The following is a 26,794-nucleotide window of genomic DNA, read 5'->3' as shown; positions in this document are numbered from 1 at the left end:
AAAATTATAAAGATATTCCAATCTATGACTCAGGGGCATAGCTAAACTCCTCTGGGCAAACAGCCAAATGTGAACCTTCACCACATCTCTAAACTTTATTATTATTACCCCCTTCCCCATACACACAATTGCCTCACTTTATCTATTATAAATAAATATTATGCCTGTGAGCCAAAAAGTGTCTTCCAGCGAATTAACTAATCCTAATAGTGCTTTCATTGGTGTAATAAGGGAGAAAGATGCAACTGTTCTTGCTGGTCTCCAGGAACCAGATGTTATGTAGCAATTCCCACTGGTGTTACCAATGCACTGTGGATATGAATTAAACAAAAAAAAATATGCATTGGCAGTCTTATTTTTAACTAAAAATGAGTGGTAAAAGTTTACCACTCATGTTTATTCAGGAAAGAACCACAGCTCATGCTGTGTTTTGTGAATGATACCATTGGACATAGCTCTATTAATTTGACATAATTGGAAATGGGTAAAATGATGGAGTTTCTAACATTCTCTAACATTTTTCACCTAGATCCCTAATATCTCTGTTATATTTAATTACCATTTTCACCCCTTTTTACAAATCTGAATTTTGATGTGTCTTTTGGCCACAAACGCTTTCTCAAATTTGGCTGGTTGCCATGGGTTATCTGTCAACCCATGGAACTCCTAAGTTGACAGACAACTGGCTATTGCAATAATCCTAAGTTAATAAAAGTGACAGTGTTTCTGAGGTGGGCATCCCCATTTTCACATTTTAAACAGCCCCTTGCTGTCTCTTTCTCCTCTGCAAATCACTGGTTTTATTGACCTGGGTATATGGTGATGTCAGTTGGCTGCAAAGGTCACACATTTCACTATTCCTGTAAATAAATGGTATTGCGGACCATTGTGGCTGAAAAAGGAGCTATGGGGGGAGTGCTTCTAGGGTGAGTTTAGAGGCTCAGGTGGGTTCTTTGCAGAGGCACTGTCACTTTGCCCTGCACTAACAAGGTGACAGTGTCTGTGTCAGTAACACAAACGTCTGCAGTAAAAGCCTCAGGTTACATAAGCCTCAGGTTTGCAGAGAGGTTTTATTAACATTAAAGCAGAACTCCAGTTAATTTTTTTTTTACCATGCAGTTGCTTGTTTTTTCTAGAGGTGAGGCCTAAGCTCATACTCACATGTCCCGCTGATCCTATGGAAAACCACGCTCCCCCATGGTCCAACGGTGGACTGTTCCTGTCTGGGAAGCGCATTGAGTGTGCTGAAGTTAGGAACAGTCTGTTTATAAGACTGCTGCACCACGGGGGGGGGGGGCAGGAGCCAAAAAGGACCAGTCTCGTGCATGAGGGATTGGTGAGTCAGGTGAGTAAATCTTCAGTGTCCTCTCCCCTAGAACAAAATGAGCATTTATCCAGTGTAGTGCTGGCATATCCCCACTGCATGGGCAAAAAGTTTTTTTCCTGGATTTCTGCTTTAAGCTAACACACAAGATAAAGGAAGCAAAAGATATGTAAACAACAACTAAGCATATGTCACTCACAACTTTAGCCAGATGAAGTAGACTGAAAATGAGCCATAAATCCAAGTGAAATGGGTCAATATGCGATGCATTACATATTGTTGGAAGCTGTAAAAGTAGTTCTTAGTAATTTATCCTTCCCCAATGTGTAGTTCAAACAGCTACCTCCTGCATGTTTTTCAGTATGCTACCAACATAAAAAATCATTTAACTTCAAGCTGAATTTCAGGTAAGGTTTTTGCAGTCACATTGGTCCTGCTTGGATCAATTTAAGTATACATATTATATATTTGGCTGAACTCATACCTCGCTGCTACTACAGTGACCTTCACTGTCTTCTGGGTTGCATGCAGCACTCCTTCTGCTTAGTAACCACAGGCGATCTTTCGTTCACCATGGGTGCCATTTAGAGAATGCCTTGCACTTTTCTGAAGGGATGTAAAGCCTTTTCTGATTGGACAAGGCGGAGAGGCAGAAAGGTGATGCCACAGTCTCCACCTTACCCAACCAGAGAATGCCCCTTGTGGTTACTATGAAGCAAGTTGGCAGGTCAAGATGGGATCCAGATTGGTCAGGTATAAAATATGCATAACAACATTGGTCCATGCAAAAAGATAATCCATACCTGGAGTTTATCTTTTGATTTAAAAATGAACTAATGTTATCATTTATCTGACTATAATAATTTGTATCTTAAAATGACCATAAGGGTCTGCTCACATCTATGCAGTGCATTTTTTAATTTTTGTGTCTTAAGCATGTTTGCCATATGTTTTAGGCATGTCACCATTAAACTCTAGAATGCGCGTTTTGATGAACAATGCAGCATGCTGATTTTTTTTGTGCACTGCACCTAAAATGCACATAAACATACAGATGTGAATTGAACCTAAAGCTAGGGTCCAGCACTTCCAGATGTGTGGTTCCTCCTTCTGGCCAATACATCATTATGGACTACTGCACAGGTGTGAAATTGGCGGTCCTCCAGCTGTTGCCAAACTACAAGTCCCATGCAAGATTGACAGTTACAAACATCACTCCCAAAGGTAGAGGCATGATGGGACTTGTAGCTTCGCAACAGCTGGACACCCCTGGACTACTGTGTCATATAGTGACTTTGTAGCTGGCAGCAGGAGCCACAGAGTCTAGAAGACGACATGATATCCAAAACACATGAAGAAAGGACACAATAGTCTGCATACAGTTTATATCTATGTATTATTATATTTGAATTTCTTACTCAGAACATTCACCAAGAACACTAGCAAATTTGCCTAGAAATACAATAAAAAAGGATCTACATAAATATTTCCTACAATCCTTGAAAATTATAAAGCAGAAATAGGGGTGATTGCTTTGTTTTTACAGTAGATATGGGATTTCACAGGATTCACTGCATGTGATGAACCCTTTTTGCACATGATCAGTGCATATGTTTGGAAGTAAGCAGTCTTCATCACTTCAGAGACATTTAAAGTTACCAAAACAATGACCTTTCATTCCAAATGCTTTGAAGATAGTGATATTATTGCCCTGCATTAGCTATTGAGATTGGTTGTCCTGCAGCACGATAGCTTAAAAAAACAAAAAAAATCAAGCCTGGCTGGAAGGTTGTCATGACAACAGTCAAAGGAATCAGATGATTTTGGGCTTGTTACCAAGAGCAGAGACAACTTTCAGTTCCTGGCCAATTATCCACTTGAAACATCTAGAAACCCTTGTATATAAACAATCTTTGCTCATCATAAACATTTTGCTACACACAGACAATATTTTCCCTTTTACTGCACAATACCATACAGCAGTACAGTATTGACTAAGCATGAATCATCAATATGCAATTTATTACTCTGTATGAAACAGCAGTTACACATCTAACACATTTCTGTAACCAAAATGTAAGGTTATAATAATAATACTGTGTGCTACTATATAACTTTGTTATCAGCATACTATAGCTTAAAGTGTTATTAAACCCAGGACCCTGCATTCACTATATCCAGTCTCCCACAGTACAAAGAACATGGAAATGCAATTATTTTAGTAAATATAAACTGCTAAATACCTTTTCTTATCTGCAGAATATAGCAGTCTTGTGACTTCTATCAGTGTCCAGCACAGCACTGCTTAAAGCTTGTAGGAGGAGTTTTTTTTCTCCCAGCAGGACCCCTGACCCTCTGTCTGGACAGTGCTGATTGGCCCTGTGCTGATCACATGCACTCTCCCAAGAATAAAACAACTCTTTAATAATACACACCAAACTGAGAATGTGTAGTTTGCCCCCAAGGCTCTATTCTATCAGCAGATGGATTGGGGATAGTAGAAGAAGGAGAGGATCAGAAAAGACAGGATCAAAAATTCTTTTTACACAAAGCAGAGGATTAACCCCTTAGGTTCCACAGTGAGTATAACAAGCATGCTTTACTGCATATACAGACTGATTTTACTCTTGTGGGTTTAGTGACAGTTTAATCAATGTGCTAAGATAGCAGATTTCATGTCACACTCAAGTTTGGGGTGTAACATTACACATAGTGACAGTCCTCAACTCCCCCTTGCCCTCAAACAGCCCATCCACTTTTACAGAATCCAGAGGTTTTTTCTCCCTGAAGGCTCCTGTCATTTTTTAATTCAGTGCGGCTGTGCATGACTGCCCTTGCAGTAGGAGAATTCATTTACAGGAACCTGCCCATCTGCCACCGCAACAGAGGGGCTCGCAGTTTTCAGCGAAGTACAAGTGCGGTGACGTCACTACACTTGTAATCCATTGATACCTTCTCCAGCGTAACTGAAGATCACCGTGGTATGGACCCACTGATGGATTAATAGTCTGAAGTAGCCTGTGCATTGCACCTGCGATCCACTAATTAGGACTGCAATGCTTTGCAGCTCCAATGCAAAAAATAATGAATGCACTTTTTTTATTAATCAATATGGGTGCATTTTTGTTTGTTTGTTTGTTTGTTTATTTATTTATTTAAATTTAGCAAAAAGTGGAATTAGCCTTTAAATTACATTCTCTGCCAATTTTTTGAATGATCATATGAACAAATCAGTGAATAAACAAGTGGATGAATTCTACTTTACACAGAAATCTTGGTCTTAGCCATATTTTAAAAAAGTGAATGTTCTTCCAAAACTTATTGGATATACAGTATATTAACCAGTAACAATCAAATCAAATAGTCAGTTTAAGAAGACTAGTGGGTTGGATCACACTGTTGCTTATTTAAAAAAAAACAAACCTTTTGCCATATTTAGGACTCCTGTCTCCCAAGATTTTGGCTTTACCTACGACCCATACTGTGACAATAAAATGCCTCGCCTGACACTATTTATCTGTCCATTTCTAGTTGAAATAAGCATTTAAACTTAGCACTCTCTCATAATTTTGTCCTACAAAATATTATTTAACCGTCTCAGAGTCTAATCATTCTCCAAGAAATACAGCCACTAGCACCAGAAGGCCTCCACTTTCTTCAGGATATTATACTAGCCCTGAAGAAGGGGGAGGCAATTCCCCCGAAAAGCAAATACACACTACTCGTTTATTTCTATCATCTGTGAACTATAAAATTAATCAAGTGAGATTTTTTTGGACATTGGGCACTCCTCTCCAATCACCCAATGTTCCCTGCATTAGTGCCTCCATTGTCGTTATCAGACAACAGCCCTAGACCCCCAACAGCGTCTATTACTCAACACATACAATTGGGATATAACCCATTGGAAGAAATTCCCTCTATACCCTCCACACACTAACTTGCCACTATGCAGCCTCCAGTGGCACCAGTCCAGTGCTGTCTTTCACCAAACATAATAAAATGTCTCCTACCATCCCAACGGCCCTCCACATCCACTTGGAAAATTTCAGAACAAACAAGATAAATTTGAGTAATGTATCACTCATGCAACATGGGGCAGATATGGAGTTTTGGTATAGAGAAAAAAGTGAACTTTGATTTTTACAAGTTCTCAATGTAAGTTTCTTCCAGGCCATGTAAACTCAGTAAAGATGGGTCATTCATAAGAGACCACTTAACAATTTTGTTACACAAGCACCATGATTAGCAGTTATGCCTCTTTGCTGTCTAATATTTAAATATCTACAGTAAATTATTAATTTGAATGACCTATTGTCATACAAGCCTGGCCTCTCACTATTATGGCCAGTAATAATAATAAATAATAAAAGCAAATTATGTGTATACTAAATGAAGGGACATGTCCAAACCAGTTAAACATTACAATAAATAATATAAGTAATAAATAAATATGGATATTAATAATAAATCATTAACAATATACAGTATGAATATAACAGATTATAAAACATGTCCAAACCTATTTCATTTCATCAAACTGTATAGACATGAGCATACCTAATAAAAAGTTCATGAAAAGATGAGAAAAATCTATTGATGCAGCTACTCCTCATAACGTGTCCACTGCCTGGACCAAAATGTCTAGAATTAATTAAAATTAATGGAAGTGTTTTTATTTGTAGTAACCCCTAAGTAAAAGTGGTCAGTAGTTATGTCTACAAAAAAGAGATTGTATGATCAGGGTCAGGTAATCTACACTACAAGTCTACTATCACTATTTCTCCTGCGTATTCAGAATTTTCCCAATAAAAGGCACTGGGTCAACTGACATCTTATCTGAAATTTTTACTACAATATAACCAATATCAAGAGCTAGCTAACATCAATCAATTGCATCACACAAAGGCTGCCTTGGAAAAAAACTACCAGCCAATATACCTATACTACAAGAAAGACTCCTGAATGATCTAAGAAACCAGTATAGGCTAAACATATGAATATCTAGGTAGAGCTGGATATTCTGCATAATTTATAATCTATTTATAAAATCCTTCCTTGAATATTCTACAAACATCTCAGTTTGATATATAGGAAGCTTAGTGAACACTAGGCCCAAAATCAGTGTATATTATCTATTCTCTTGTCTTTTTATGATGGATCCCTGTTGCCGATAGCACACGCTGTGAAGGACAGGTGTTAGGAATTAGCAGTATGGACTGGGACTAATGCCACAGTGCGTCATCTGAGCTGCAGCTAAAAGGCTGGAAGTATCACTTGTATGTTTTAAAATCACCGTGATCTGTGTTTAACATGGAAATATACAAATGATGACATAAGTGCATCTATCAATAAAGCTAACCACATGTGGGCTAGTCTTGACTTTAACAAAGCTATGGCTAAATTAAGCAATACTGTATCTATCTGCAAACCAAACCTGTATAGCTGTAGATCACATGATAAACATATCTTAATCAAAAAGCAATCTATTGCAAATGGATAAAAGAGTTAATAGTATCAGGGGCGGACTGACAACTCATGGGGCCCCGGGGCAATAGGGGATCATGGGGCCCCTGTGTCCTTGCCCAAACTCAAAAAAGCCTATGAAAAAGGTACCAGGGGCATCTCATGGGGCTCCCTACTGGCCCCGGGCCCTCGGGCAGTGTCCGAGTTTCCAAATGGTCAGTCCGCCCCTGAATGGTATATTCAAAAGACAGCTAAAGCTAAAAAGTAATTTATCATAAAAGTGATACTAAGGAAATGTAAAAACCATATTCAATATGTCATATCTGCACAGAAGATACGCAATGTGATATCTATGAAACTGCAGCTCACTGTTCCATGCTAAATGCCATTTCAGAATAAGTAAAGCTTAAAAATAGGAACCCACGGTTCTTTTAGATGCGTATACAAGACAGGATGCTAGCTGGGTGTTCTAATGTTTATAGCAAAGTAAAAGTTTACATGAGTAGGTCACATGCTGTAAATTTACCAGCATGCTGACCAATGATGTGACAACAGAAGCCATGTTCACTCACTCTGCACACATGACTTTGGAGTGACTAGAAGTCCAAACACATCAAGCATTAAGCAGCCACCCCTAACACTCATCTATTTCACTACTTGGACTTTGGGCTGCAAGGCACCGCGCTCTCCTAAAAGGCTAACTAATTAGGCATGCAAACAACCCGGCAGCTTGAAACAAACAAGATAAACTATTGTGAACAGGTATCAAAATACAAAGGTATGAAAGTATAAAAAACATAATGCAATAACAAAGCTGTAATCAAGTATACTTTTGGCCTAGAGGTACAAAGAAAAATATATCAATGTGTTATAAGTTGGTAAAAACCTATAAAGAAGTTGGAAGGGAATCAAGTAGCAGACTCCATCTCTCTCTAATCAGAGGAAAGGAGCAAATCATTTTTGTGTCATAAGATACTTCTGTACCAGACTTAAATAGAATCAATGGTTTTACAAATCATATTAATAGCTTGTTTAGATGGTTTAGTAGCTGTTTACATCTGCCCCATAGTAATTCAAAGCTTTTGCAATCCTCATACAACTTTAAGAAAACAAAGCCAGCATTTCATATTCCTGATATGTACTTGCTGTACCATGTACGTACAGTATATGGAAACATATCCTGTTCTCTGCGTTGCTTCTTTTGTGTGAAATCCCTGGTGTTCCTGCCAGTCCCTCTGCTTTCCTATAAAAAGCTGACCACGCAAGGTAGGAAAGCACAGCCTGGTCAGTTCTCTAGCTAGCTTTGCTGGGAACAAAGCCTGCTCTCCTCCAATGATCAGACTTGATCATTGGAGGAAAGCACCCCCTACCCCTGCACAGCCATTTATTGGGAATATCGGTGTTCTGCTGTTTCTCCTCCCCTAGCTCATATATAGATGAGAACAGAGGTTATGTGATCACTTATAAAAAGGGAAAAAAAGTATTTATAATGTTTTTCTATTAAAACACAAATGTTTTGCCTTTCATTTCTATTTTTATTTTAAACGGAATACGTTAATTTACAAGGTGAGGGTTTACAATCACTACTGGTTGCTGTATATAAACAGCAGGAAGCCTTTACTAGTTTGTCCTGTGAAACAGGATCTAGAAGTGGTAAAAAAAAACTCCCATCTGCAATGCATCATTTCTAGCTCATGATTCCTTATTTAATTGTGAATGCATCGGTAACTGGCACCACCATCTCGTATTAAACAACCAAATGGCAAAAGAACATATTTGCACCTAGAATAGCACATTCCCTCTAGCCAAACATCATAACAAAATCTAAATGGCACCAGGGCTGACCTTTTCATACTTCAGAGAATTTCAGCAATGCAGTTTAATGCCTCTAGCTAGGGATTCATTTTAACAATCTATCCACGGTCAACTACATATGCTTCAAGAAAAAAAATGACTGCAATGTTGAAGCTTTAGTGAGAGCTAAGGTTCATAAAACTAATTGTAGTCTAATAAGCTGAATCCTTTAGAAAGTAGCTAGGGAGATGTTAAAAGGGGCTTTACAAAGTCAACAAGCTCTGCAGTGGCTAGCAAATGCTGTGTATACTACAAAGTATAATATAAAAAAGCAAATACACTGTCCCAGCACTGCACAACCAGCATCTCCTATGAAGAATAGGGGGCTAGATTGAGGGTGTAGATGTCACTGGAACCCAAGGACTTATGGCCCAACACTGCTGCCATCCACCACCTTCTTCACCGTATTCACTAGTTGTGCATTCATATTTATTTCTGAACTGGCTAAGAGATCATTTAACAAGCAACATACAGTATTAATAACAACTCTCTGAGAATACCGCACTCGATTTAATATTCATTGACCTGATAGTGATGGATGCTGACTTGTAACCCATATCATGTAGACAAAAGGTAGCTCAACAGACAAGGCCAAAAGATTGTTACTGTAATGCCATGTGTGGTTTGTTACAAAACATGTATTAAATTGCACATGGTCTTACAGTAAGCATCTTTTGGCTTTGTCTCTTCAGCTGCTATTTGTCTAAATCGCTTTCACATTTAAGCATAATGTATATAGGCGATTTTGAGGCTTTCTTTGCAAGTTTTTTTGTGCATTTTGAACAGAGAAGAGTCATATTGGAGCTTCTCTTTTGGCCTGCATCTTTTGACCCTGTAGACTTTTGTTATGGGAAAGCCGAAAAAACATGCATAATGTGCATCTTTGCACACTCCCATTAAAATCAAAATCAATAAAAAAAGTGCCCCATTCTGCTTTAAAAGTAATTCATGTACTTTTTCTTTTCTGAGCTTCAGGCATTGAGTTACAGACACCTGAGTGCTCAATGTGACCAGGGACAATTTGAAAGCATGGGAGTTTACGTGTTAAGCGTTTTGGAGCTTTTGGCTTCAAGCTCCGAAAAATGCTCAGGTGTGAATGGGGCTGATAGATCATCTAAGAGTGAAAGACTAAAGATATGAAGAGCCTCTTCAAGCAGATTCTTCACCAGTCCTCTGACCAATTTAAACCTCTTCTTGAGTGTGGGTCCTCAAAATGTTGAATTACATGAATTTAAAATTTCTATGTGATGGTATGAAAAAAAAAATGTTGCTTGCAAAAACTAATCTGATTCATCCTTTCAGTGTCATCAGTCTAGCACCTCCATACCTTCTCAAGGTGTCTACAGTGGGCAGAATATCATGCATGTGGTTATCAGAACTGCCTCTCCTCCCAACACTGCCAGGACTCACCTCAATCTTTGTGCGATTTCAGTACATACCAGGAAAAAGGACTGCTTCTTTTCTTTAGAAAGAAGGGACTGTCATACTGACAACGACAGAATATTTAGTGGCTGAACTATGAAAAGTATGCTGCGAGAGCAAATAACAATCAACTATAAACCACAATCTCTATTTCATTTATTAAAGTGGAAGTAAAGGCAAAACCTAACTCTAAACCTACTCTAAGCCACAGTCTAAGCCTAACCTGTCCTGTAACATAAAAAACGCTATCCTTACTTATTCTGCAGTAGCTCCAGTCCGGTCCCAGGATCAGCTGTCAGAGGTGGCTCCAGGTTCAGCTTTCAGAGGTGGCTTCAGTGTGTAGGAGAGGCAGCCAACGATGGAAGCCCCATAATAAAGAAATGGGTGACATCACTTCCTAGGCATTTCCCAGCCATTTTCAGCTTCTCCTGCACACAGAGGGCGCCGCTGGAGACGGGACCGGAGTGACTGCAGAATAGGTAAGTATAACAATTTTTTCTTTACAGGGGTAGATAGATTAGGCTTAGACTGTGGTTGAGAGTAGGTTTAGAGTTTGTTAGGGTTTGCCTTTACTTCCACTTTAATCCTGCACTACAGAAATGAAGTTCAACCACTCAAGGTGATTAGTTGATATCGGTAACAAAAAATTTTTTTTGCAGCACAAATTTAATACTCCAGCCCCTTAGGTGTCTGTTAACAAACTTTCCCCATTTTTTCTTGTCCCATAACTTGCTTATATCTACAGGATCTTCCTGACACTGCTACTGTCATCTTTGTCTCACATACCATCAGTCACCAAGCCTCCAAGCTGTACTATCTCCTCAAACTCTACTTTGTGAGAACTGATGTTCTTGAACTTCTATTACTACACTGTATCCTACAATGCAACTTCTGCTGCCAAATTCCCTTACCTCTCTACATTCCCTTGTAAGGTGTAAGCACTTTTCTAGGTGTTTTTTTAATCACATTACTGTTGTTTTATAAACCAACAGTAATATGAATAAAGTTTTTAGACTTCTACTAGTAATATGGCAGCTGGAATCTGATTGGTTGCTTTGGACAAAAAAAAAGTTCTCCTTGACAAACATAATTATTCAGCAATATACATAGAAATGAATGAATTAATAAAAAGCAATCGGCATAAGTTATAATGTATAATTTAAATAAAAATGTATGTGAGTTTAAAGTGTAAATACCTGCTGTTTCTGAATCTGCAGATGGCATTTCTCCATTGATGCCATTCTCCTTGCTTGTGGGATGGGAGTCCCGGAGAGCCCGCTCCCCATATCCTCTTTCCTCTGTCTCTCGGAAGGGAATACCATTTGAGCTGTGGACTCCTGCTCCTCCTTGTTCCTTCATGTCTGTGGCGTGAGGAAGGGATGAGGCCTCAGTGAGCTGCCCTGGTGCCCAGTGGGATGGTTTGGGCTCATCCTGCCTGTTATCCGTCATGCTTCTTCCAACCACAAATCTGCAATCACAGAAAAGTAATTGTGAATTTAGTAGTCAAATTGTACCAACATATTGCACATACCCATACTGTCAATTAATCTACAATTATTTTTTGGGGATGCAGAAAGAAACCCAAACAAGGAAAACATTCAAACTCTATAGTGCCCCTTGTAAGGGTCAAACTCAGACCCCACAGTAATGCAAGGGAAGGAAGTTAAAGTTGAACTCCAAGCAGATGTAACAGACACACATCAATGCAGCTCTGATTCCCCTATAGAGCATTCAGTCAAACTGGGAGATGACTGGGAGCCAATCAGGTGTGCTGCATGCATACGTGTTAATAAGAAACATCGATAAGTAGTAAGCAGAAAGATCTTGATCTTATTTTGGTTTTTAATTATTTTAGGATTTTTTTTCCTTTTTCCTACCCTCCACACGGTTGTGTGATGAACATTTACACCCATTGTGTTGTAAAGATTATATGCTTTGCATTGAAAATGGAAGTGATGCAGCATTATTTTGCTTTCAGTGTGTGATGAGACACCTAGCTAACTAGTGGGAAGCCTCACTTTCGTCATTCGTCATAGTCCATTGAGATCCCTAAGTACCACCCTACCCGTACCCTTCGCTCCTCACAGGACCTCCTTCTATCCTGCTCCCTGGTCTCCTCCTCCCATGCACGACTGCAGGACTTCTCCAGGTCCTCCCCTATCCTCTGGAACTCACTGCCCCAATCCATCCGACTGTCGCCTTCCCTCCCCACTTTCAGGCGCTCCCTCAAAACCCATCTCTTCAGGGAAGCCTACCCCACCCTCACCTAACGGCCATTCTCCCTCATTCCTCCCACCACTTCATCCCCCTCAGCCACTTCATTCCCCTCAGCCACATCCTATTGTTCCACTACCCCCTCCCTCCTAGATTGTAAGCTTGAAAGAGTAGGGCCCTCTTACCCCTCGTACGCTGTCTGTTTTTGTTGTACTGTGCCATGTATTGTCCCCCTATTGTACAGCGCTGAGCAAACCCTTTGGCGCTATATAAACTCGATGTAATAATAATAATAATAATAATAATAATAATACTACCAGATAAATGTTAACACAAATACAGAAAATATATGTTAAAGTTTACCATTTAGGAAACATATTAATTTCACATATTTTTGCTGAAAATAAATGTGCATTATATTTTCCTCTAGGAGGCTGCAAAGCATTGCACACGCAATCAGCAGATCACGGGTGCAATGTCAGGCTCCTGCACACTTTCCCTCCATTTTTGTGCCCTGTACCTCTGAATTGGCGTTCAGTTACAAAGCTGGAGGAAAAGCGAATGGACTATAAGGGCTCTTTATCAGCACCCTCGCAGTCCATTGAGAAATACAACCTGTTTGCCATGGGCAGGTGGAACTTGTAGTTTTCTCATTCACAGATCCCTGTGAATAAATGATGTGGCTGTGTGTCAGCCATGCTGATTTTGACACGTGACAGCAGGGAGAGGATCCCCCATTGCTGTCACAGTGGAAAGGGATCATGGGTGAGAAGGGCACCAGCTGGAACGTTACACCCTAAATACGCAAGTAACATGTTCCAAAGGTGATCTTATCCTTTAAGTCTCCATGCACACCAGGAGCTTAAAAAAAATCTGAAAAATGCTGGATAAAATTTCTCATATTTAGCGTTTTTGTTCAGTGTTTAGAAGTTTTTGTGCTGGAATTGTGCCAATGTTTAGCAGTGAATAGCAGGTTGTCAATGGGGAATCCCACTATCAACTGCCAAGTCATTGGTTGTTAATGACGAGGCGGCTGCCTGCTCATTGACAACCCACTATTTACAGCTGTTAGCAGCATTTAGGAGCCTGTAAGAGTGTTCAGCATTTATTTCTGCCGGAAAATCGTTCTCAAATATGCAAGCCACAAGAGTTTTTTTTGCTCCTAAACACCTAAGCAACACCTCTAGACTTCAAAGTGTACATGGACACATAGGACAACATTGCTTCTAGAGGCAGAAAAAAAAAAGCTAAATGCTGCTTATAGTAGCATTGTTTAAGCTGTTGTGCATGGAGCCTAAGCTTTGTTTGCTAAATCCTTGGTTTACTATATAAGATGTGACAATAAAAGCAGGCCTGTCAGTAAGTTAAAATGCTGAGGTGCCATAAGGAGCACACTTTATCTTTGTTATCAAGAAAAGGCTAACCAGTGTGCCTTTCTGTTTGTGGTTTCACTTGGTTAGGTGCTAGACTTTTATAAATTTGGAGGTACAAAGTAATCAGGTTAATAGAAAAGCAGGCAGGCTGCCAGTATTGACCTCTAGTGTTGCCAATTCTAATTGCCTACCTGTTCTGATGGAACACTTGTTCCATGTCAGTTGAAGCCAGTGGGCCAGTAGAAAACCCAAGCAAAGCAATGGCAGCCTCCATATTTAGCTTATGATAGGTTTCTTTTAAAGTGGTTGTAAAGGCAGAGTTTTTTTTTTACCCTAATGCAGTAAGGTAAAAAACCTTCTGCATATAAGTCCCCCATTATACTTACATGAGCCCAATATTGATCCATCAATGTGCATGAGTCGAGTCTCTCGGCTCTCTCACGTCTTATTGGCTCTAATACAGCCAGTAGATCCCTCTGCTGTTAATTAGAGCCAGTGACAAGGGAGTGGGGGGCAGTGTCAAACCCCACTCTATGTGACCACTATAGGAAGTGGCTTCCTATGGTGGGTACTCGTGAGGGGAGCAGCCAGAAGTGGAGGACCCGAGAAGAGCAAGATCAGGGCTGCACTGTGCAAAACAATTGCACAGAGCAGGTAAGTATGACAAGTTTGTTATTTTAATTTTTTTAAAAATAAGCTTTACAGTCACTTTAAACTTGTCCTGGTCTCCAGAAGAAGGGCAAGGCTTTGAACTCAAAGAAATAAAGTGCTTAGTAACCAAGTGAAACAGGGGTGCCTATTAGCAAGTGAAACGGGTGCCTATTAGCAAGTGAAACAGGGGTGCCTATTAGCAGTCACAATGCAATGTCTGCTTTTAGGAGGGACTGTACATTTTTCAAGTTTAAAATGTATGTAAACCCTAACAAGAAGCTTGTCTAATTTGTCTTCTTTTTCTCTAATAAATATACTGTACCATTAAATGTGTTTTGCCTATTAAGTGTTTGACAGCCATAAATTAATTTCTGTTGATCCTGCCAAAAATCCAGTGAGCTTGTAACTTCCTATGTTGTTTGCGCTGCAATCCCTGCCCAGTTCTCCTCTGTAAACTACAGTACATATCTCTTCTGTTAGGTAGACGAGGAGAGAAGGGGGTATTTTATAGTCCAAATCAGAAATGCGCAGCCTAGGATGACAAAGCTGCTCTTTCATACATACAGTATATAAACAAATGTTCTCACAATAAGATAGCAAATATATTACCAGTGGGATGATCAAGTACAAAAAGACTGAAAAAAGAAAATAAATGCATCCACTGGTTGACGGGTAACGTTAGTAGTATATTTCATTCATAATGACCAGTTTACTAAATGTTACATTTCCTGTTGCTAAAAATTAACTCAATCCCTCTTTACTTAAGGTGCAGAATTTTTTGCATTATTTATCCCTAACAGAAGCAGAGCTGTTGTTCGCAACAGACCATCATTGTTCCTGTTCTTTTTTTTTTTCCCCAAATAAATCATTCCACTTGCTTCTCATAGAGCTCCAACAAATGCTCCATTTTCAGGACAGTTAAGCACTTTGCAATAAGATGAGAAATTTAGAGAGTGGCCTAGTGAAAGGGCTGCATTGTGTGGCAAGAATGGAAAGGGCTAGACACTATTACTCCATTTCAAGTCAAATGAATGCTGGTTAAATTGATTCTTTTTATCGTTTTTTATCGTTCTGAGCACAGTCCACCATTCAGCAAGTAGATACAATATTAAATTGCTCTCTTTCCACATCATATAATGTATGTTAACTGATTATTATATTTATAAGTAATTTAAAGAAACTGTAAACATAGTAAAGTGTTGTGAAGAGATGAAGAGAAGATAGATAGATAGATAGATAGATAGATAGATAGATAGATAGATTATATATATATATATATATATATATATATATATATATATATATATATATATATACACACATACACAACCCCAATTGTGACTCTGTGTAAAATCTAAATAAAAACAGAATGCAGTCATTTGAAAATCTCATAAACTCATAATATTTTATTCAGAATAGAAAATATATCAAATGTTTAATCATGTGACCCCCTTCTTGACCAGGGCATTTTTTTGCTATCCAGTATTGTGCCACTTTAACTGGCAATTGCTTGGTCATGCAACACTGTACCTAAACAGGGGCGGACTGACAACTCATGGGGATCATGGGGCCCCTGTGTCCTTGCCCAAACTCAAACCACACCCTAAAAAGCCTATGAAAAAGGTACCAGGGGCATCTCATGGGGCCCCCTACTGACCCCAGGCCCTCGGGCAGTGCCCAAGTTTCCAAATGGTCAGTCCGCCCCTGTACCCAAATGTAATATTTATCATTGGTTTCACATAAAAAGAGCTTTCTTTCGGTGGCATTAAAATGCCATTTGGGTTTTTTATTTCTTTATTATATAAACATAAAAAACACCAAAAATTCTGAAAAAAACAGTATTTTCTGCATTCTGTTATAAAACATTTCCAATAAAAAAAATAAAGAAATCAAATTTCTTCATAAATTTAGGCCAAAATGTATTCTGCTACATGTCTTATTTGGCAAGATCCAAATAAGTGTGTATTAGTTGGTTTGAAATTGGTGCGAAAGTTATAGTGTCCACAAATTATGGTATAAATACTGGAATGTATGCAACTATGACGTTACACTGGCAATGGTGGGGATCAGCGACTTACGGTGGGACCGTGATAGTCTGGCAGGCAACCTGAAACTAGCTGACACTGGTGGGGAGGTATTCTAACTGATTAACTGACTTCAAGGGTGGATATCAGTAAGGAGAGGTGGGGGTACTTGGGCAGATTGCATTTACATACAGACCACCATGGGTAATGCCCATATGTAATGCTGATCCTCCATTTTTGAAAGAACTGAAATACAATTAATGAAAAAGGATCTGGGGTGTGGTGGTAGATTGTGCACCAAAAGATTCTGAAGAGCTTGTCAGAGGTCTCTGGTAAAGCTCAGAGTTTCCACCGAAAAAAAGAGAGAGGGACTTGAGAGAGCCCTTATAGTGTAGTAGATTATTTCAGAAACAAGTGAAATTCTTCCACAATAAAAGGAAAAAAAGGTCAAACTGGACTTACAACTGTTGAGGCTACAGTCACCCAGCCAGGGGAGAACACGTGGCCTTCCTGGTGTGTGGGTGGAGAAAACCACCAGTCTCCATGCAGGGAAAACCAACCTGTCTTCACGCAGGGTCAGTGTGGTTGCTCTCTATGCCGTGGGCATTCCCATCCTGAGTACTCTATGGGGTTCTCAGGTGGGTGAAACTAATTTGTAGGAAGAGCCAGCACAAAAAAAGGCCCGTTATCAGTTCCATTGACAGAGGCGTCCAATGTGGTTGTTCAAAGGATAGACACAAGTTGTATACTTTAGTAAAACAGTCAATTACTTTAATTCACCGAATAACACACGTTTTGTGGTTTAGATTGCCACTTCCATAGTTCAAGGTGATAAAATTGGTGTCTAGTATCAGTCAGTAGTAAGCTCTACTTGGGAAATAATCTTTATTGGTCATTAGGTGGAGTGTAGCATTTGTGGTAGTGATGTAATCTAGGCAGATAACATGTAGGCTACATATGATCCACCTAGGTGACATCATTGCCATGAACAGCAGCTGACGGCTTGTAGTTCTCAATGAACTGTGAGGGTGTTCATGAGCACTCTTGTAGTTCATTGATTCTTCCTGCAATTCGAAAAACTGCCTACCCATACGGGAGGTTCGGGCAGACAATGTACTGAGAGTCTGCAGAAGCCTGGCATTGCGATCTGCAGATTGTGGGTGCAATGCTTTACAGGCTTCAGTGTAAAAAAATAATAAATGCACATTTTTTTACCTGCAAAAAGATGTGTATTCATTTATTTTAGTTTTTTTTTTTTAAGTTGAACTTACCCTTTAACATTACATAGAAGGTGGAAGGTAGGTAAGAGTTTTAAGCAACTAAAGGTAAACAGGTAAGCAGCAATTTTTTTTTAAGTTTTGCTATGTGAATGAGAAGGTGTTATCCAATTTTGGCTGCATATGTGGAAATGCATTTTAAATCTCCTGTGCTGTTACAAATGCTGTTGCCAAGCACCCCTAGATGGAGATGTTAAGAGACAGGAGAAGGGTTCTGCGTTAATCTGAATGTGAACCCTATATCTCTCCATCTAGTGGAGACCAAGATAATCCTCTTCACTAGCAGAGCACAGTGTAAAAAGATTGAGAGGCTAAGAGCCAAGATGAGAGGAACACAACAAACTATTTGAGTAAATTACAAACCAGTGATGTCTAAAGGATAAGCTTTGAAAGTATGTTTCTCATTTAAAAGAAAACAAAAAATACCATATTTTCTCTAAACTGATTAGGTCCTTTAAGAAACCTTTATATGTGAGCTAGTTAATCATCAGCATGATAAGTATGAAAACTCAGAGTTATGGTTTTCTGCAAATGCTTTCTCAATTCTTCTCAATCCTTGGCCATAGCACATCACCCCCTGATTTCAATCATCCCTGTGCTGTTATTGATTTAATCCAACCTCCATGCTCTGGGGGGTTTTCCAACGTCTTCTTCACCTAATCCTGTTTCCTTCAGTCTCTTTGGTCATATGGTCTTTAGTCATTCATTCAACCAATGACAGCCTGAATATTCAGATAAAAAACTCCAAGTTTGGGAAACCTCTGCACTCAGCCAAACGTCTTACAATCAGTATTCTGGGCAATGCAAAAAGTTCCATTCCCTTTACTACTGGCACATATTGTGCACTACATATTGTACTACTATGGTATGGTATGAATAATCGGAAGTCTTTTATCACAGACATCTGCAGTTACATACAGAGAGTTAAATCATAACCAATTTTTAACTAATGTGTTTTTAAGTAATTAACATTTCAGGTTCAAATCTCACTATGAAATAACTATTTCAAGTGTGAGCATTGCTGTCAATGTTAGAAAATGCTATCTAACTGAAATGACATTTAACTAGAGAAAAATATTAGTTTTATCTCAGTATACGTTTCTGTATCAGTTACTCTTGCATTCTTGGATAGAGTTCAATGCGATGGCTTTCTTTCTCTCCAGTACCTAATTATATAAGCCTTGGGCACTCCATGCCCAGACAGGTCCAGGTCACTAGCTGTCAGCAGTCCCTTCTAATTTCGGGCCTGGTGCTACAGCTGAGTGAATCTAAATAAATCAGGTCAATTTTTACATCTTGTTAATCACTTCTGCTGACTACTGGCTTCTGCTGAACATATGACACCTGCAGGAATATCTCCATGCTGATATGGTAGGCTGCACATGGATGGATGCATTCTACTGTACTGTCACTGTCTGCGCATTTTACATGCTCTTGAAGTCAAGGCTATATACAGTATCTCACAGAAGTGAGTACACCCCTCATATTTTTGTAAATATTTTCTTATATCTTTTCATGTGACAACACTGAAGAAATTACATTTTGCTACAATGTAAAGTAGTGAGTGTACAGCTTGTATAGCAGTGTACATTTGCTGTCTCCTCAAAATAACTCAACACACAGCCATTAATGTCTAAACCACTGGCAACAAAAGTGAGTACACCCCTAAGTGAAAATGTCCAAATTGGGCCCAATTAGCCATTTTCCCTCCCCGGTGTCATGTGACTCATTAGTGGTCCAAGGTGTGAATGGGGAGCAGGTGTGTTAAATTTGGTGTTATCGCTCTCACTCTTTCATACTTGTCACTGGAAGTTCAACATGGCACCTCATGGCAAAGAACTCTCTGAGGATCTGTAAAAAAGAATTGCTGCTCTACATAAAGATGGCCTAGGCTATAAGAAGATTTCCAAGGTCCTGAAACTGACCTGCAGCACGGTGGCCAAGACCATACAGCGATTTAACAGGACAGGTTCCACTAAGAACAGGCCTTGCCATGGTCGACCAAAGAAGTTGAGTGCACGTGCTCAGAATCATATCCAAAGGTTGTCTTTGGGAAATAGACGTATGAGTGCTGCCAGCATTGCTGCAGAGGTTGAAGGGGTGGGGGGGGGTCAGCTTGTCAATGCTCAGACCATACGTCGCACACTGCATCAAATTGGTCTGCATGGCTGTCATCCCAGAAGGAAGCCTCTTTTAAAGATGATGCACAAGAAAGCCCGCAAACAGTTTGCTGAAGACAAGCAGACTAAGGACATGGATTACTGGAACCATGTCCTTTAGTCTGGTGAGACCAAGATAAATGTATTTGGTTCAGATGGTGTCAAGCGTGTGTGGCGGCAACCAGGTGAGGAGTACAAAGACCAGTGTGTCTTGCCTTACAGTCAAGCTTGGTGGTGAGAGTGTCATGGTCTGAGACTGCATAAGCGCTGCCAGCACTGGGGAGCTACAGTTCATTGAGGGAACCATGAATGCCAATATGTACTTTGACATACTGAAGCACAGCATGATCCTCTCCCTTCGGAGACTGGACCACAGGGCAGTATTCCAACATGATAACAACCCCAAACACACCTCCAGGATGACCACTGCCTTGCTAAAGAAGCTGAGGGTAAAGGTGATGGGCTGGCCAAGCATGTCTCCAGACCTAAATCCAATTGAGCATCTGTGGGGCATCCTCAAACTGAAGGTGGAGGAGTGCAAGGTCTCTAACATCCACCAGCTCCGTGATGTCATCATGGAGGAGTGGAAGAGGAGTCCAGTGGCAACCTGTGAAGCTCTGGTGAACTCCATGCTCAAGAGGGTTAAGGCAGTGCTGGAAAATAATGGTGGCCACACAAAATATTGACACTTTGGGTCAAATTTGGACATTTTCACTGAGGGGTGTTCACTTTTATTGCCAGTGGTTTAGACATTAATGGCTGTGTGTTGAGTTATCTTGAGGGGAAAGCAAATTTACACAGTTATACAATCTATACACTCACTACTTTACATTGTAGCAAAGTGTCATTTCTTCAGTGCTGTCACATGAAAAGATATAACAAAAAAAAATTTACAAAAATGTGAGGGGTAAATTCACTTCTGTGAGATACTGTATGTATATATATATATATATATATATATATATATATATATATATATATATATATATATGTGTATATATATATATATATACACACACACTTATTGCCAAACGTATTGGGACACTCTTCCAAATCATTGGATTCAGGTGTTCTAATCACCTCCATGGCCACAGGTGTATAAAATCAAGCACCTTGGCATGAGACTGCTTCTAAAGATATTTGTAAAAGAATGGGTCACTCTCAGAAGCTCAGTTAATTCAAGCACGGTACCATGACAGGTTGCCATAAGTCCATCTGTTAAATTTTCTTGCTACTAAATATTCCACAATCAACTGTTAGTGGTATTATAACAAAGTGGAAGCAACTGGGAACAACAGCAACTCAGACACGAAGTGGTAGGCCACGTAAAATGATGGCCAGCGCATGCTGAAGCACACAATGCGCAGAACTCGCCAACTGTCTGCAGAGTCAGTAGCTAAAGACCTCCAAATTAGCACAACAACAGTGTGTAGAGAGCTTCATGGAATGGGTTTCCATGGCCGAGCAGCTGCATCCAAGCCTTAAATCACCAAGTGCAAGGCAAAGCATTGGATGCAGGGGTGTAAATCTCGCCACCACTGGACTCTAGAGCAGTGGAGACATGTTCTCTGGAGTGACAAATCATGTTTCTCTGTCTGGCAATCCGATTGACATGTCTGGGTTTGGTCTGGGTTTGGCTGTTGCCAGAACGGTACTTGCCTGACTGCATTGTGCCAAGTGTTAAGTTTGGTGAAGGGGGGATTATGGTGTGGGGTTGTTTTTCATAGGTTGTGCATGACCCTTTTACTTGTAAATCCAAGTGCAAGTATACAAATCACATTTTAGCAGTAAAGCAACGGTTTCAAACAACCATGTTCTTTGTCAAACTGAGAATAGCTTTGGACTACACATCCTTTGATTCCACATATGGATACTACTCTATACTTAGGCTATAACAGGCATGTCCAAGGGGTAGTAATTGATTTATCTATTCAGATATACTATATTTTACACCCCAAAAGAGATACATGAAAAGAGGTTGAATGTGTTACTTCATTCAGAAGACACTCTAAACAGTCATTGCTTATTCATATCTGAATAAGCCACTTTAGTTGGTCTGGAGACATTACATGTATAAGGCAGGTTCTTGATAGTTATTGCAGGGATGTTGAACTCAGGGAAGCTATGCCTTAGATTTAGAACACATTGGAGGAATTATTCTCTCCCTTTTGTCCTGGGAAACTCCTGGAATCCTAGACTCCTGGAGATACCTACCAGTCTGGATTATCAACGTAGAAGATGAAATGAGGTGATGAGAAGTAGTAGTTTATAGTACAAACAGGGAAGATAAAAAAGCTAACCATTGTAAGAACCCTATTACCAAAGCAGCTAAGACTGTATGCTGATAAACTAGTGAGAGGAGTGTCCAAACGGAGATAATTTCTGCTCTGCTTTCTCTTAACCCAAGGTGCTCTGGAAATTCTTTGTTGTGCATTAAGTGTATAATTACATACATCTATAAAAGATCAGTTTTAAATACATGTTTAAAGACATTTGAATAGGTCCAAACGCATTATGGTTTCCCTTTATTGTGTTAGGTTGGTAATGTATTCAAAATAGATGCACTGTCTTTGCTTTTTAGAGCAAGAACATTAATGTCTTCTTAAAACAAAGATGTGCTACACCAAGAAACACCACTAAAAGTATAACTAAAGGCAAAACTTTTTATTTAGTTTTGGATAGAGTGCAGAAGGATTAGAAGGCATGTCAGGTTTTTACTGCTGTCTGTGCCCCCATTGAAGAGAATCACCCTTTATATTTGTCCTGTTTACCACTATCATTGAAAGTGAAAGTAAAAGAAAATTCCAAATTTTGGGATGTCCCCAGAAAAGTAATTGGGGGGGGGGAATCTTCCAATGGGAACACTAGTTCTGGTGACCTGGGGGTCCCCGAGGAATTCCCTTAATTTGCAAGTATTTTCTCTCACTTTCTGTTAGGTTATGGGACAGGAAGCAAAGGGAAATCTTCACAATGGGACGCAGATGGGGTAAAAAATCTGACAGGGGTTATAACCCTCTACCCAAAATGAAAAAAAAAACGTTTTGCCTGTAGTTCTACTTTAACTTGCATTTTGTGTGATTCATACAAAAGGAATTATGATAATGAAAACTAAAATCAAATTGCATAACAAACAAATTAATTAATATGTGATTAATGAATAAATGACTAGTATGAACATATGTGCAAAGGCAACACATAATTAGAACAATATAGTTTAGAGCGTAAAAAAAAAACAACAATAAAGGGGAGGCTTGCTGTAAGAATATACAGTGCCAATGCAGCAAAATATGCTGTATGGTGAATTTGGAACAACCGAAAACTGATTTTGCTGGAAAATATTCAATAGAATGTACTCTGCCCTCACACCTGTGATCACTAAACGTATAAAAAAAATACTTGTGGTATTTTTTTTTGGGGGGGGGGAGTCTGTTCCATGCTGCTGATTTAGCTCAGTATTCAGACTGTGAAGGTCCAGCAGAGATCCTGCTTTACTGATTATGTATTGTGTGATGTCAGCAATCTTTCTGAGCAAAACTTCCTATCCTTAGTGGAAACAGCGAATTTGAAATGCATTGGAAGCAACTAGAGCAACCTTCACTTCCAGAAACAGCTCAGGACTGTATACAGATCGTTGTTTGTCTAAAGGCTTAAAAGGCTTCACAGACATGGAGGGCACAATGAAAACTCAGGAGGTAACTTTTCCCTTTATTATATTCAAGTATATAATCACACCATTCAATTATTTAATTATTATTCATACCACCATAGAAGAGGTGCTGGGCTAGCTACTATAGTTATTACTCTTACTACTGTTACTACTGTTACTTTTAATAATACTACTACCACTAATTTTACTATGAGTGCAGCTATTAGAAGTACTAGCAACTCTGGGAGGAACTTACATTCTGCTGAATTAATATGTGATAATGTGATTCATGCGATAACGGTACACATCTCTAAAGTAATCTATATTCTTTTTTAATGAAAATGTAATGTTTCTTATGTGGAATTAAACTTACTATAACTACTAAAGGAAAATATACATAAAAATATGAAAATGCAGGCATAAAAAAAGCATGAAAGCCACATAAAAATGACATTTAAGAAAAAAAATATATATATACCCTTACAGATAATACACCATAGCTCCCTATTAAGTAATACATCATTGTTTTATTTAAAAAAAAGTGATCAGGGTGCAAAAAAAGTCAAAATGTCAAAATCAATTGAAAATTGCAGTCCGAGTAAGTTCTAACTGGATGCAATTACGCTATTACAGGAAACAAGCAATCATGAGCAGTGAAATAGCAAAGAATGGATTATACTAAGAAGAATGCATTCATCGTGCACCAAAACTACAAGCATGTAAGGAAATAACATACTAAGCGAGAATACTAAGTATCAGAAAGAACTGATATTTTACAATTTAAGTACAACCTTGTTTACATTTTTCTCATTGGTCAAATATCCTACAAATGAGTTTACTCTACAGATTCCATATTAAGAGATGAAAAAGAACAATTAAAATGTAAAGATAACCAAAATAATTTCCTTGTATGCAGTGTTACTCTATAGTGTATAAACATATCAGTTTTTTAATAACATAATATAATATCCTGGATCATGTTTAGATAAAAGTGGGATTAATGAATTTTGTATTCAGTAATCATATTCATGCTACAGAATTGCTCCAGGAGAGATGTTCCCTCTTGCATTACTAGACAGCAATTAAATAGCTAGGGCTTAACACAGTGCCTGCAATGCAGTATTTCAGCTCACTTTGACTCTGCAGTGAGACCTTCCGTATGGTGAATGCTGCAAGTGAAAAACAGCCAAGAGGATCATTAATGAAGTGAAGTTATTTACTCACCCTTGGTGAACAATGTGCCTATATCCCAGAGACAATTAGTTACTCTGTCCACAGCAAGCCCACTCAGCAACTGCAAATCTGAGTATCTAACATAACACCTGCAGCTGAGTTCCAACTGTAACTTGATTCATATTTGCCATGAAGAACGTGTGAGGAGGCAAAAGAAAAGCAAACTTCAACAAAGACGTGCAAACAGCTAACAGGGTGTTCCAGGTCTTCTGTGACCTCTAGTTCCTAGACAGCTGGAGAACTAGAGGTTACCCAAACAAATGTAAACAGAAACAGAGACCATATGTTCACCAAACCTCACTTTTCATTTAGATTTCCTTTTGTAAGGCAGGATTATAAAATAACAAAATTCATATATTATTATTATTATTACACAGTATTTATATAGCGCCAACAGTTTGCTCAGCGCTGTACATTATAATGGGAGACAGTTCACGAGACAGTACAGTAACAATACAATAAAATACATTAGGGGTTCGAGGACCCTGCTCCTTGGAGCTTACAATCTAGGAGGGAGGGGAGAGTGGTACAGGAGGAAATAGTTGTGGGGGATGGAGTGGTGGGGAGATCAGCAGTTAGGTGAGGGCAGGGAAGGCGTCTCTGAAGAGCTGGGTTTTCAGGGTGCGCCTAAATGTGAGGAGGGTAGGTGACAGTCTGATGGATTGGGGTAGTGAGTTCCAGAGAATGGGGGAAGCCCTGGAGAAGTCCTGGAGACGGGCATGGGAGGAGGAGACCAGGGAACTGGAGAGTAGGAGGTCTTGTGAGAAGCGGAGAGTGTGTTTTGGGTGGTAGATGGATATCAGGTTGGTGATGTAGTTTGGGGCAGTATGATGGACAGCTTTGTACGTCAGTGTTAGTATTTTGAATTTAATGCGTTGGGCATTCAGAAGCCAGTGGAGGGATTGGCAGAGGGGGGTGGCAGATACGGAGCAGTTGGTAAGGTGGATGAGTCTGGCTGCAGAATTCAGGATAGACTGAAGCGGGGATAGCCAGTGTTGGGGTAGGCCGGCGAGGAGGGAGTTACAGTAGTCAAGTCGTGATATGATAAGGGAGTGAATGAGTTGCCTTGTAGCTTCTGGAGTATGACTACACTACATATCTTGTTCTATTCTTCCCGTAAAAATGTCACCTTTGTTCACCTTCTATGGTACCAACTAACCATAGTGAAATAACCTCACCCTTGATCATTAGACCATCCTTGAATTTTTGGTCATCTTTTAAGGATTGTTGGGAAACAGTTTGAGGCCATGAAGAAACTAATCTCATGCTTCCAGGGTGCTGTCTTATGCAGGCCATAGATGGGGAGAAAAACGGCCGATTTTTCGTCCGAAAATAAAACCGGCCGATTATCTTATCGTTAGTGGACGATTTTGTCGGCCGTTTTTCGTGTATTTTGGACTTTCAGATTATCGGTGATGTTGGAAAATTTTCGAAAAACGCCCGACTTTATCCTCATTGATGGTCAAAAACGAACGATCGTTTTCCGAAAAAGGATCACAAAGGCCACAAAATGACATCATTTCCCGTTATAGGTTACTCATTAATCGGCCGATTTTCGTAATAATTGGTGGTCAGGTAAGTTTTTTAGACCGACCGATAGTTCGTTAATCGGCCGAAAATCTGCCGTTTTTCTCCCCATCTATGGCCTGCATTAGACAAATTGTCACCTGGCTTCATATCAAAATTGTCCCAAGTTGAAATGGACCTAATCCTACTAGGGAATCTACAATCCACAATCCAATCTTGCTGTTTAGGATTATAAATTCACTAATAAACCTCTTAAATGCATATCTATTACCAAAATCAGGCTCCCTCAGTGTAACAACAACTTGCTACTTCCTGATTAGGATCATATAAAGGGGTTGGATGTCTGTGAGGCAGAGGCACAGACTGGCTGCTCCAGCAGCTGGATAGCACCTCTACCTCACAGAGACCTCTCCTTATGACACAATCAGAATCAAAAGCTAGGAACACCAATAATCAGCATGAGACTGACCCAGATAACAAGTATTTAGTTACCAGGTGACTTTTTTGATGGAAAGCATCAATGAGGGACAGCTGAAACTCTGGTTCCCCTGAGGGTTCAGGTCTCTTGAAGCATCATAAGTACTGAAAGCAAAATGTTTGCCATCATGGTCACTTTTCGTATTT

The 26,794-nt window shown here is 39.4% G+C and overlaps 1 protein-coding gene across 21 annotated transcripts in view; it reads right to left on the bottom strand.

Annotated features, from left to right (window-relative positions):
• MAP2 (microtubule associated protein 2) overlaps positions 1–26,794 on the bottom strand; it is a 297,262-nt gene that overhangs the window by 80,182 nt on the left and 190,286 nt on the right. For all 21 annotated transcript variants that reach the window (XM_089671950.1, XM_089671989.1, XM_089671981.1 and 18 more), the window contains one exon: positions 11,263–11,534. In XM_089671950.1, the coding sequence (XP_089528076.1) occupies positions 11,263–11,515 (253 nt within the window). In that variant the 5' untranslated portion in view covers positions 11,516–11,534. The remainder of the gene's footprint in view (positions 1–11,262; positions 11,535–26,794) is intronic.

This window comes from Staurois parvus, unplaced genomic scaffold (genome assembly GCF_062004578.1).
Source record: "Staurois parvus isolate SC_StPar_1 unplaced genomic scaffold, SC_StPar_1.0 ptg000011l, whole genome shotgun sequence".
Classification (NCBI taxonomy): domain Eukaryota; kingdom Metazoa; phylum Chordata; class Amphibia; order Anura; family Ranidae; genus Staurois; species Staurois parvus.
The sequence above is the reverse complement of the archived record's forward strand: the minus strand, read 5'-3'. Positions and strand labels throughout refer to the sequence as shown.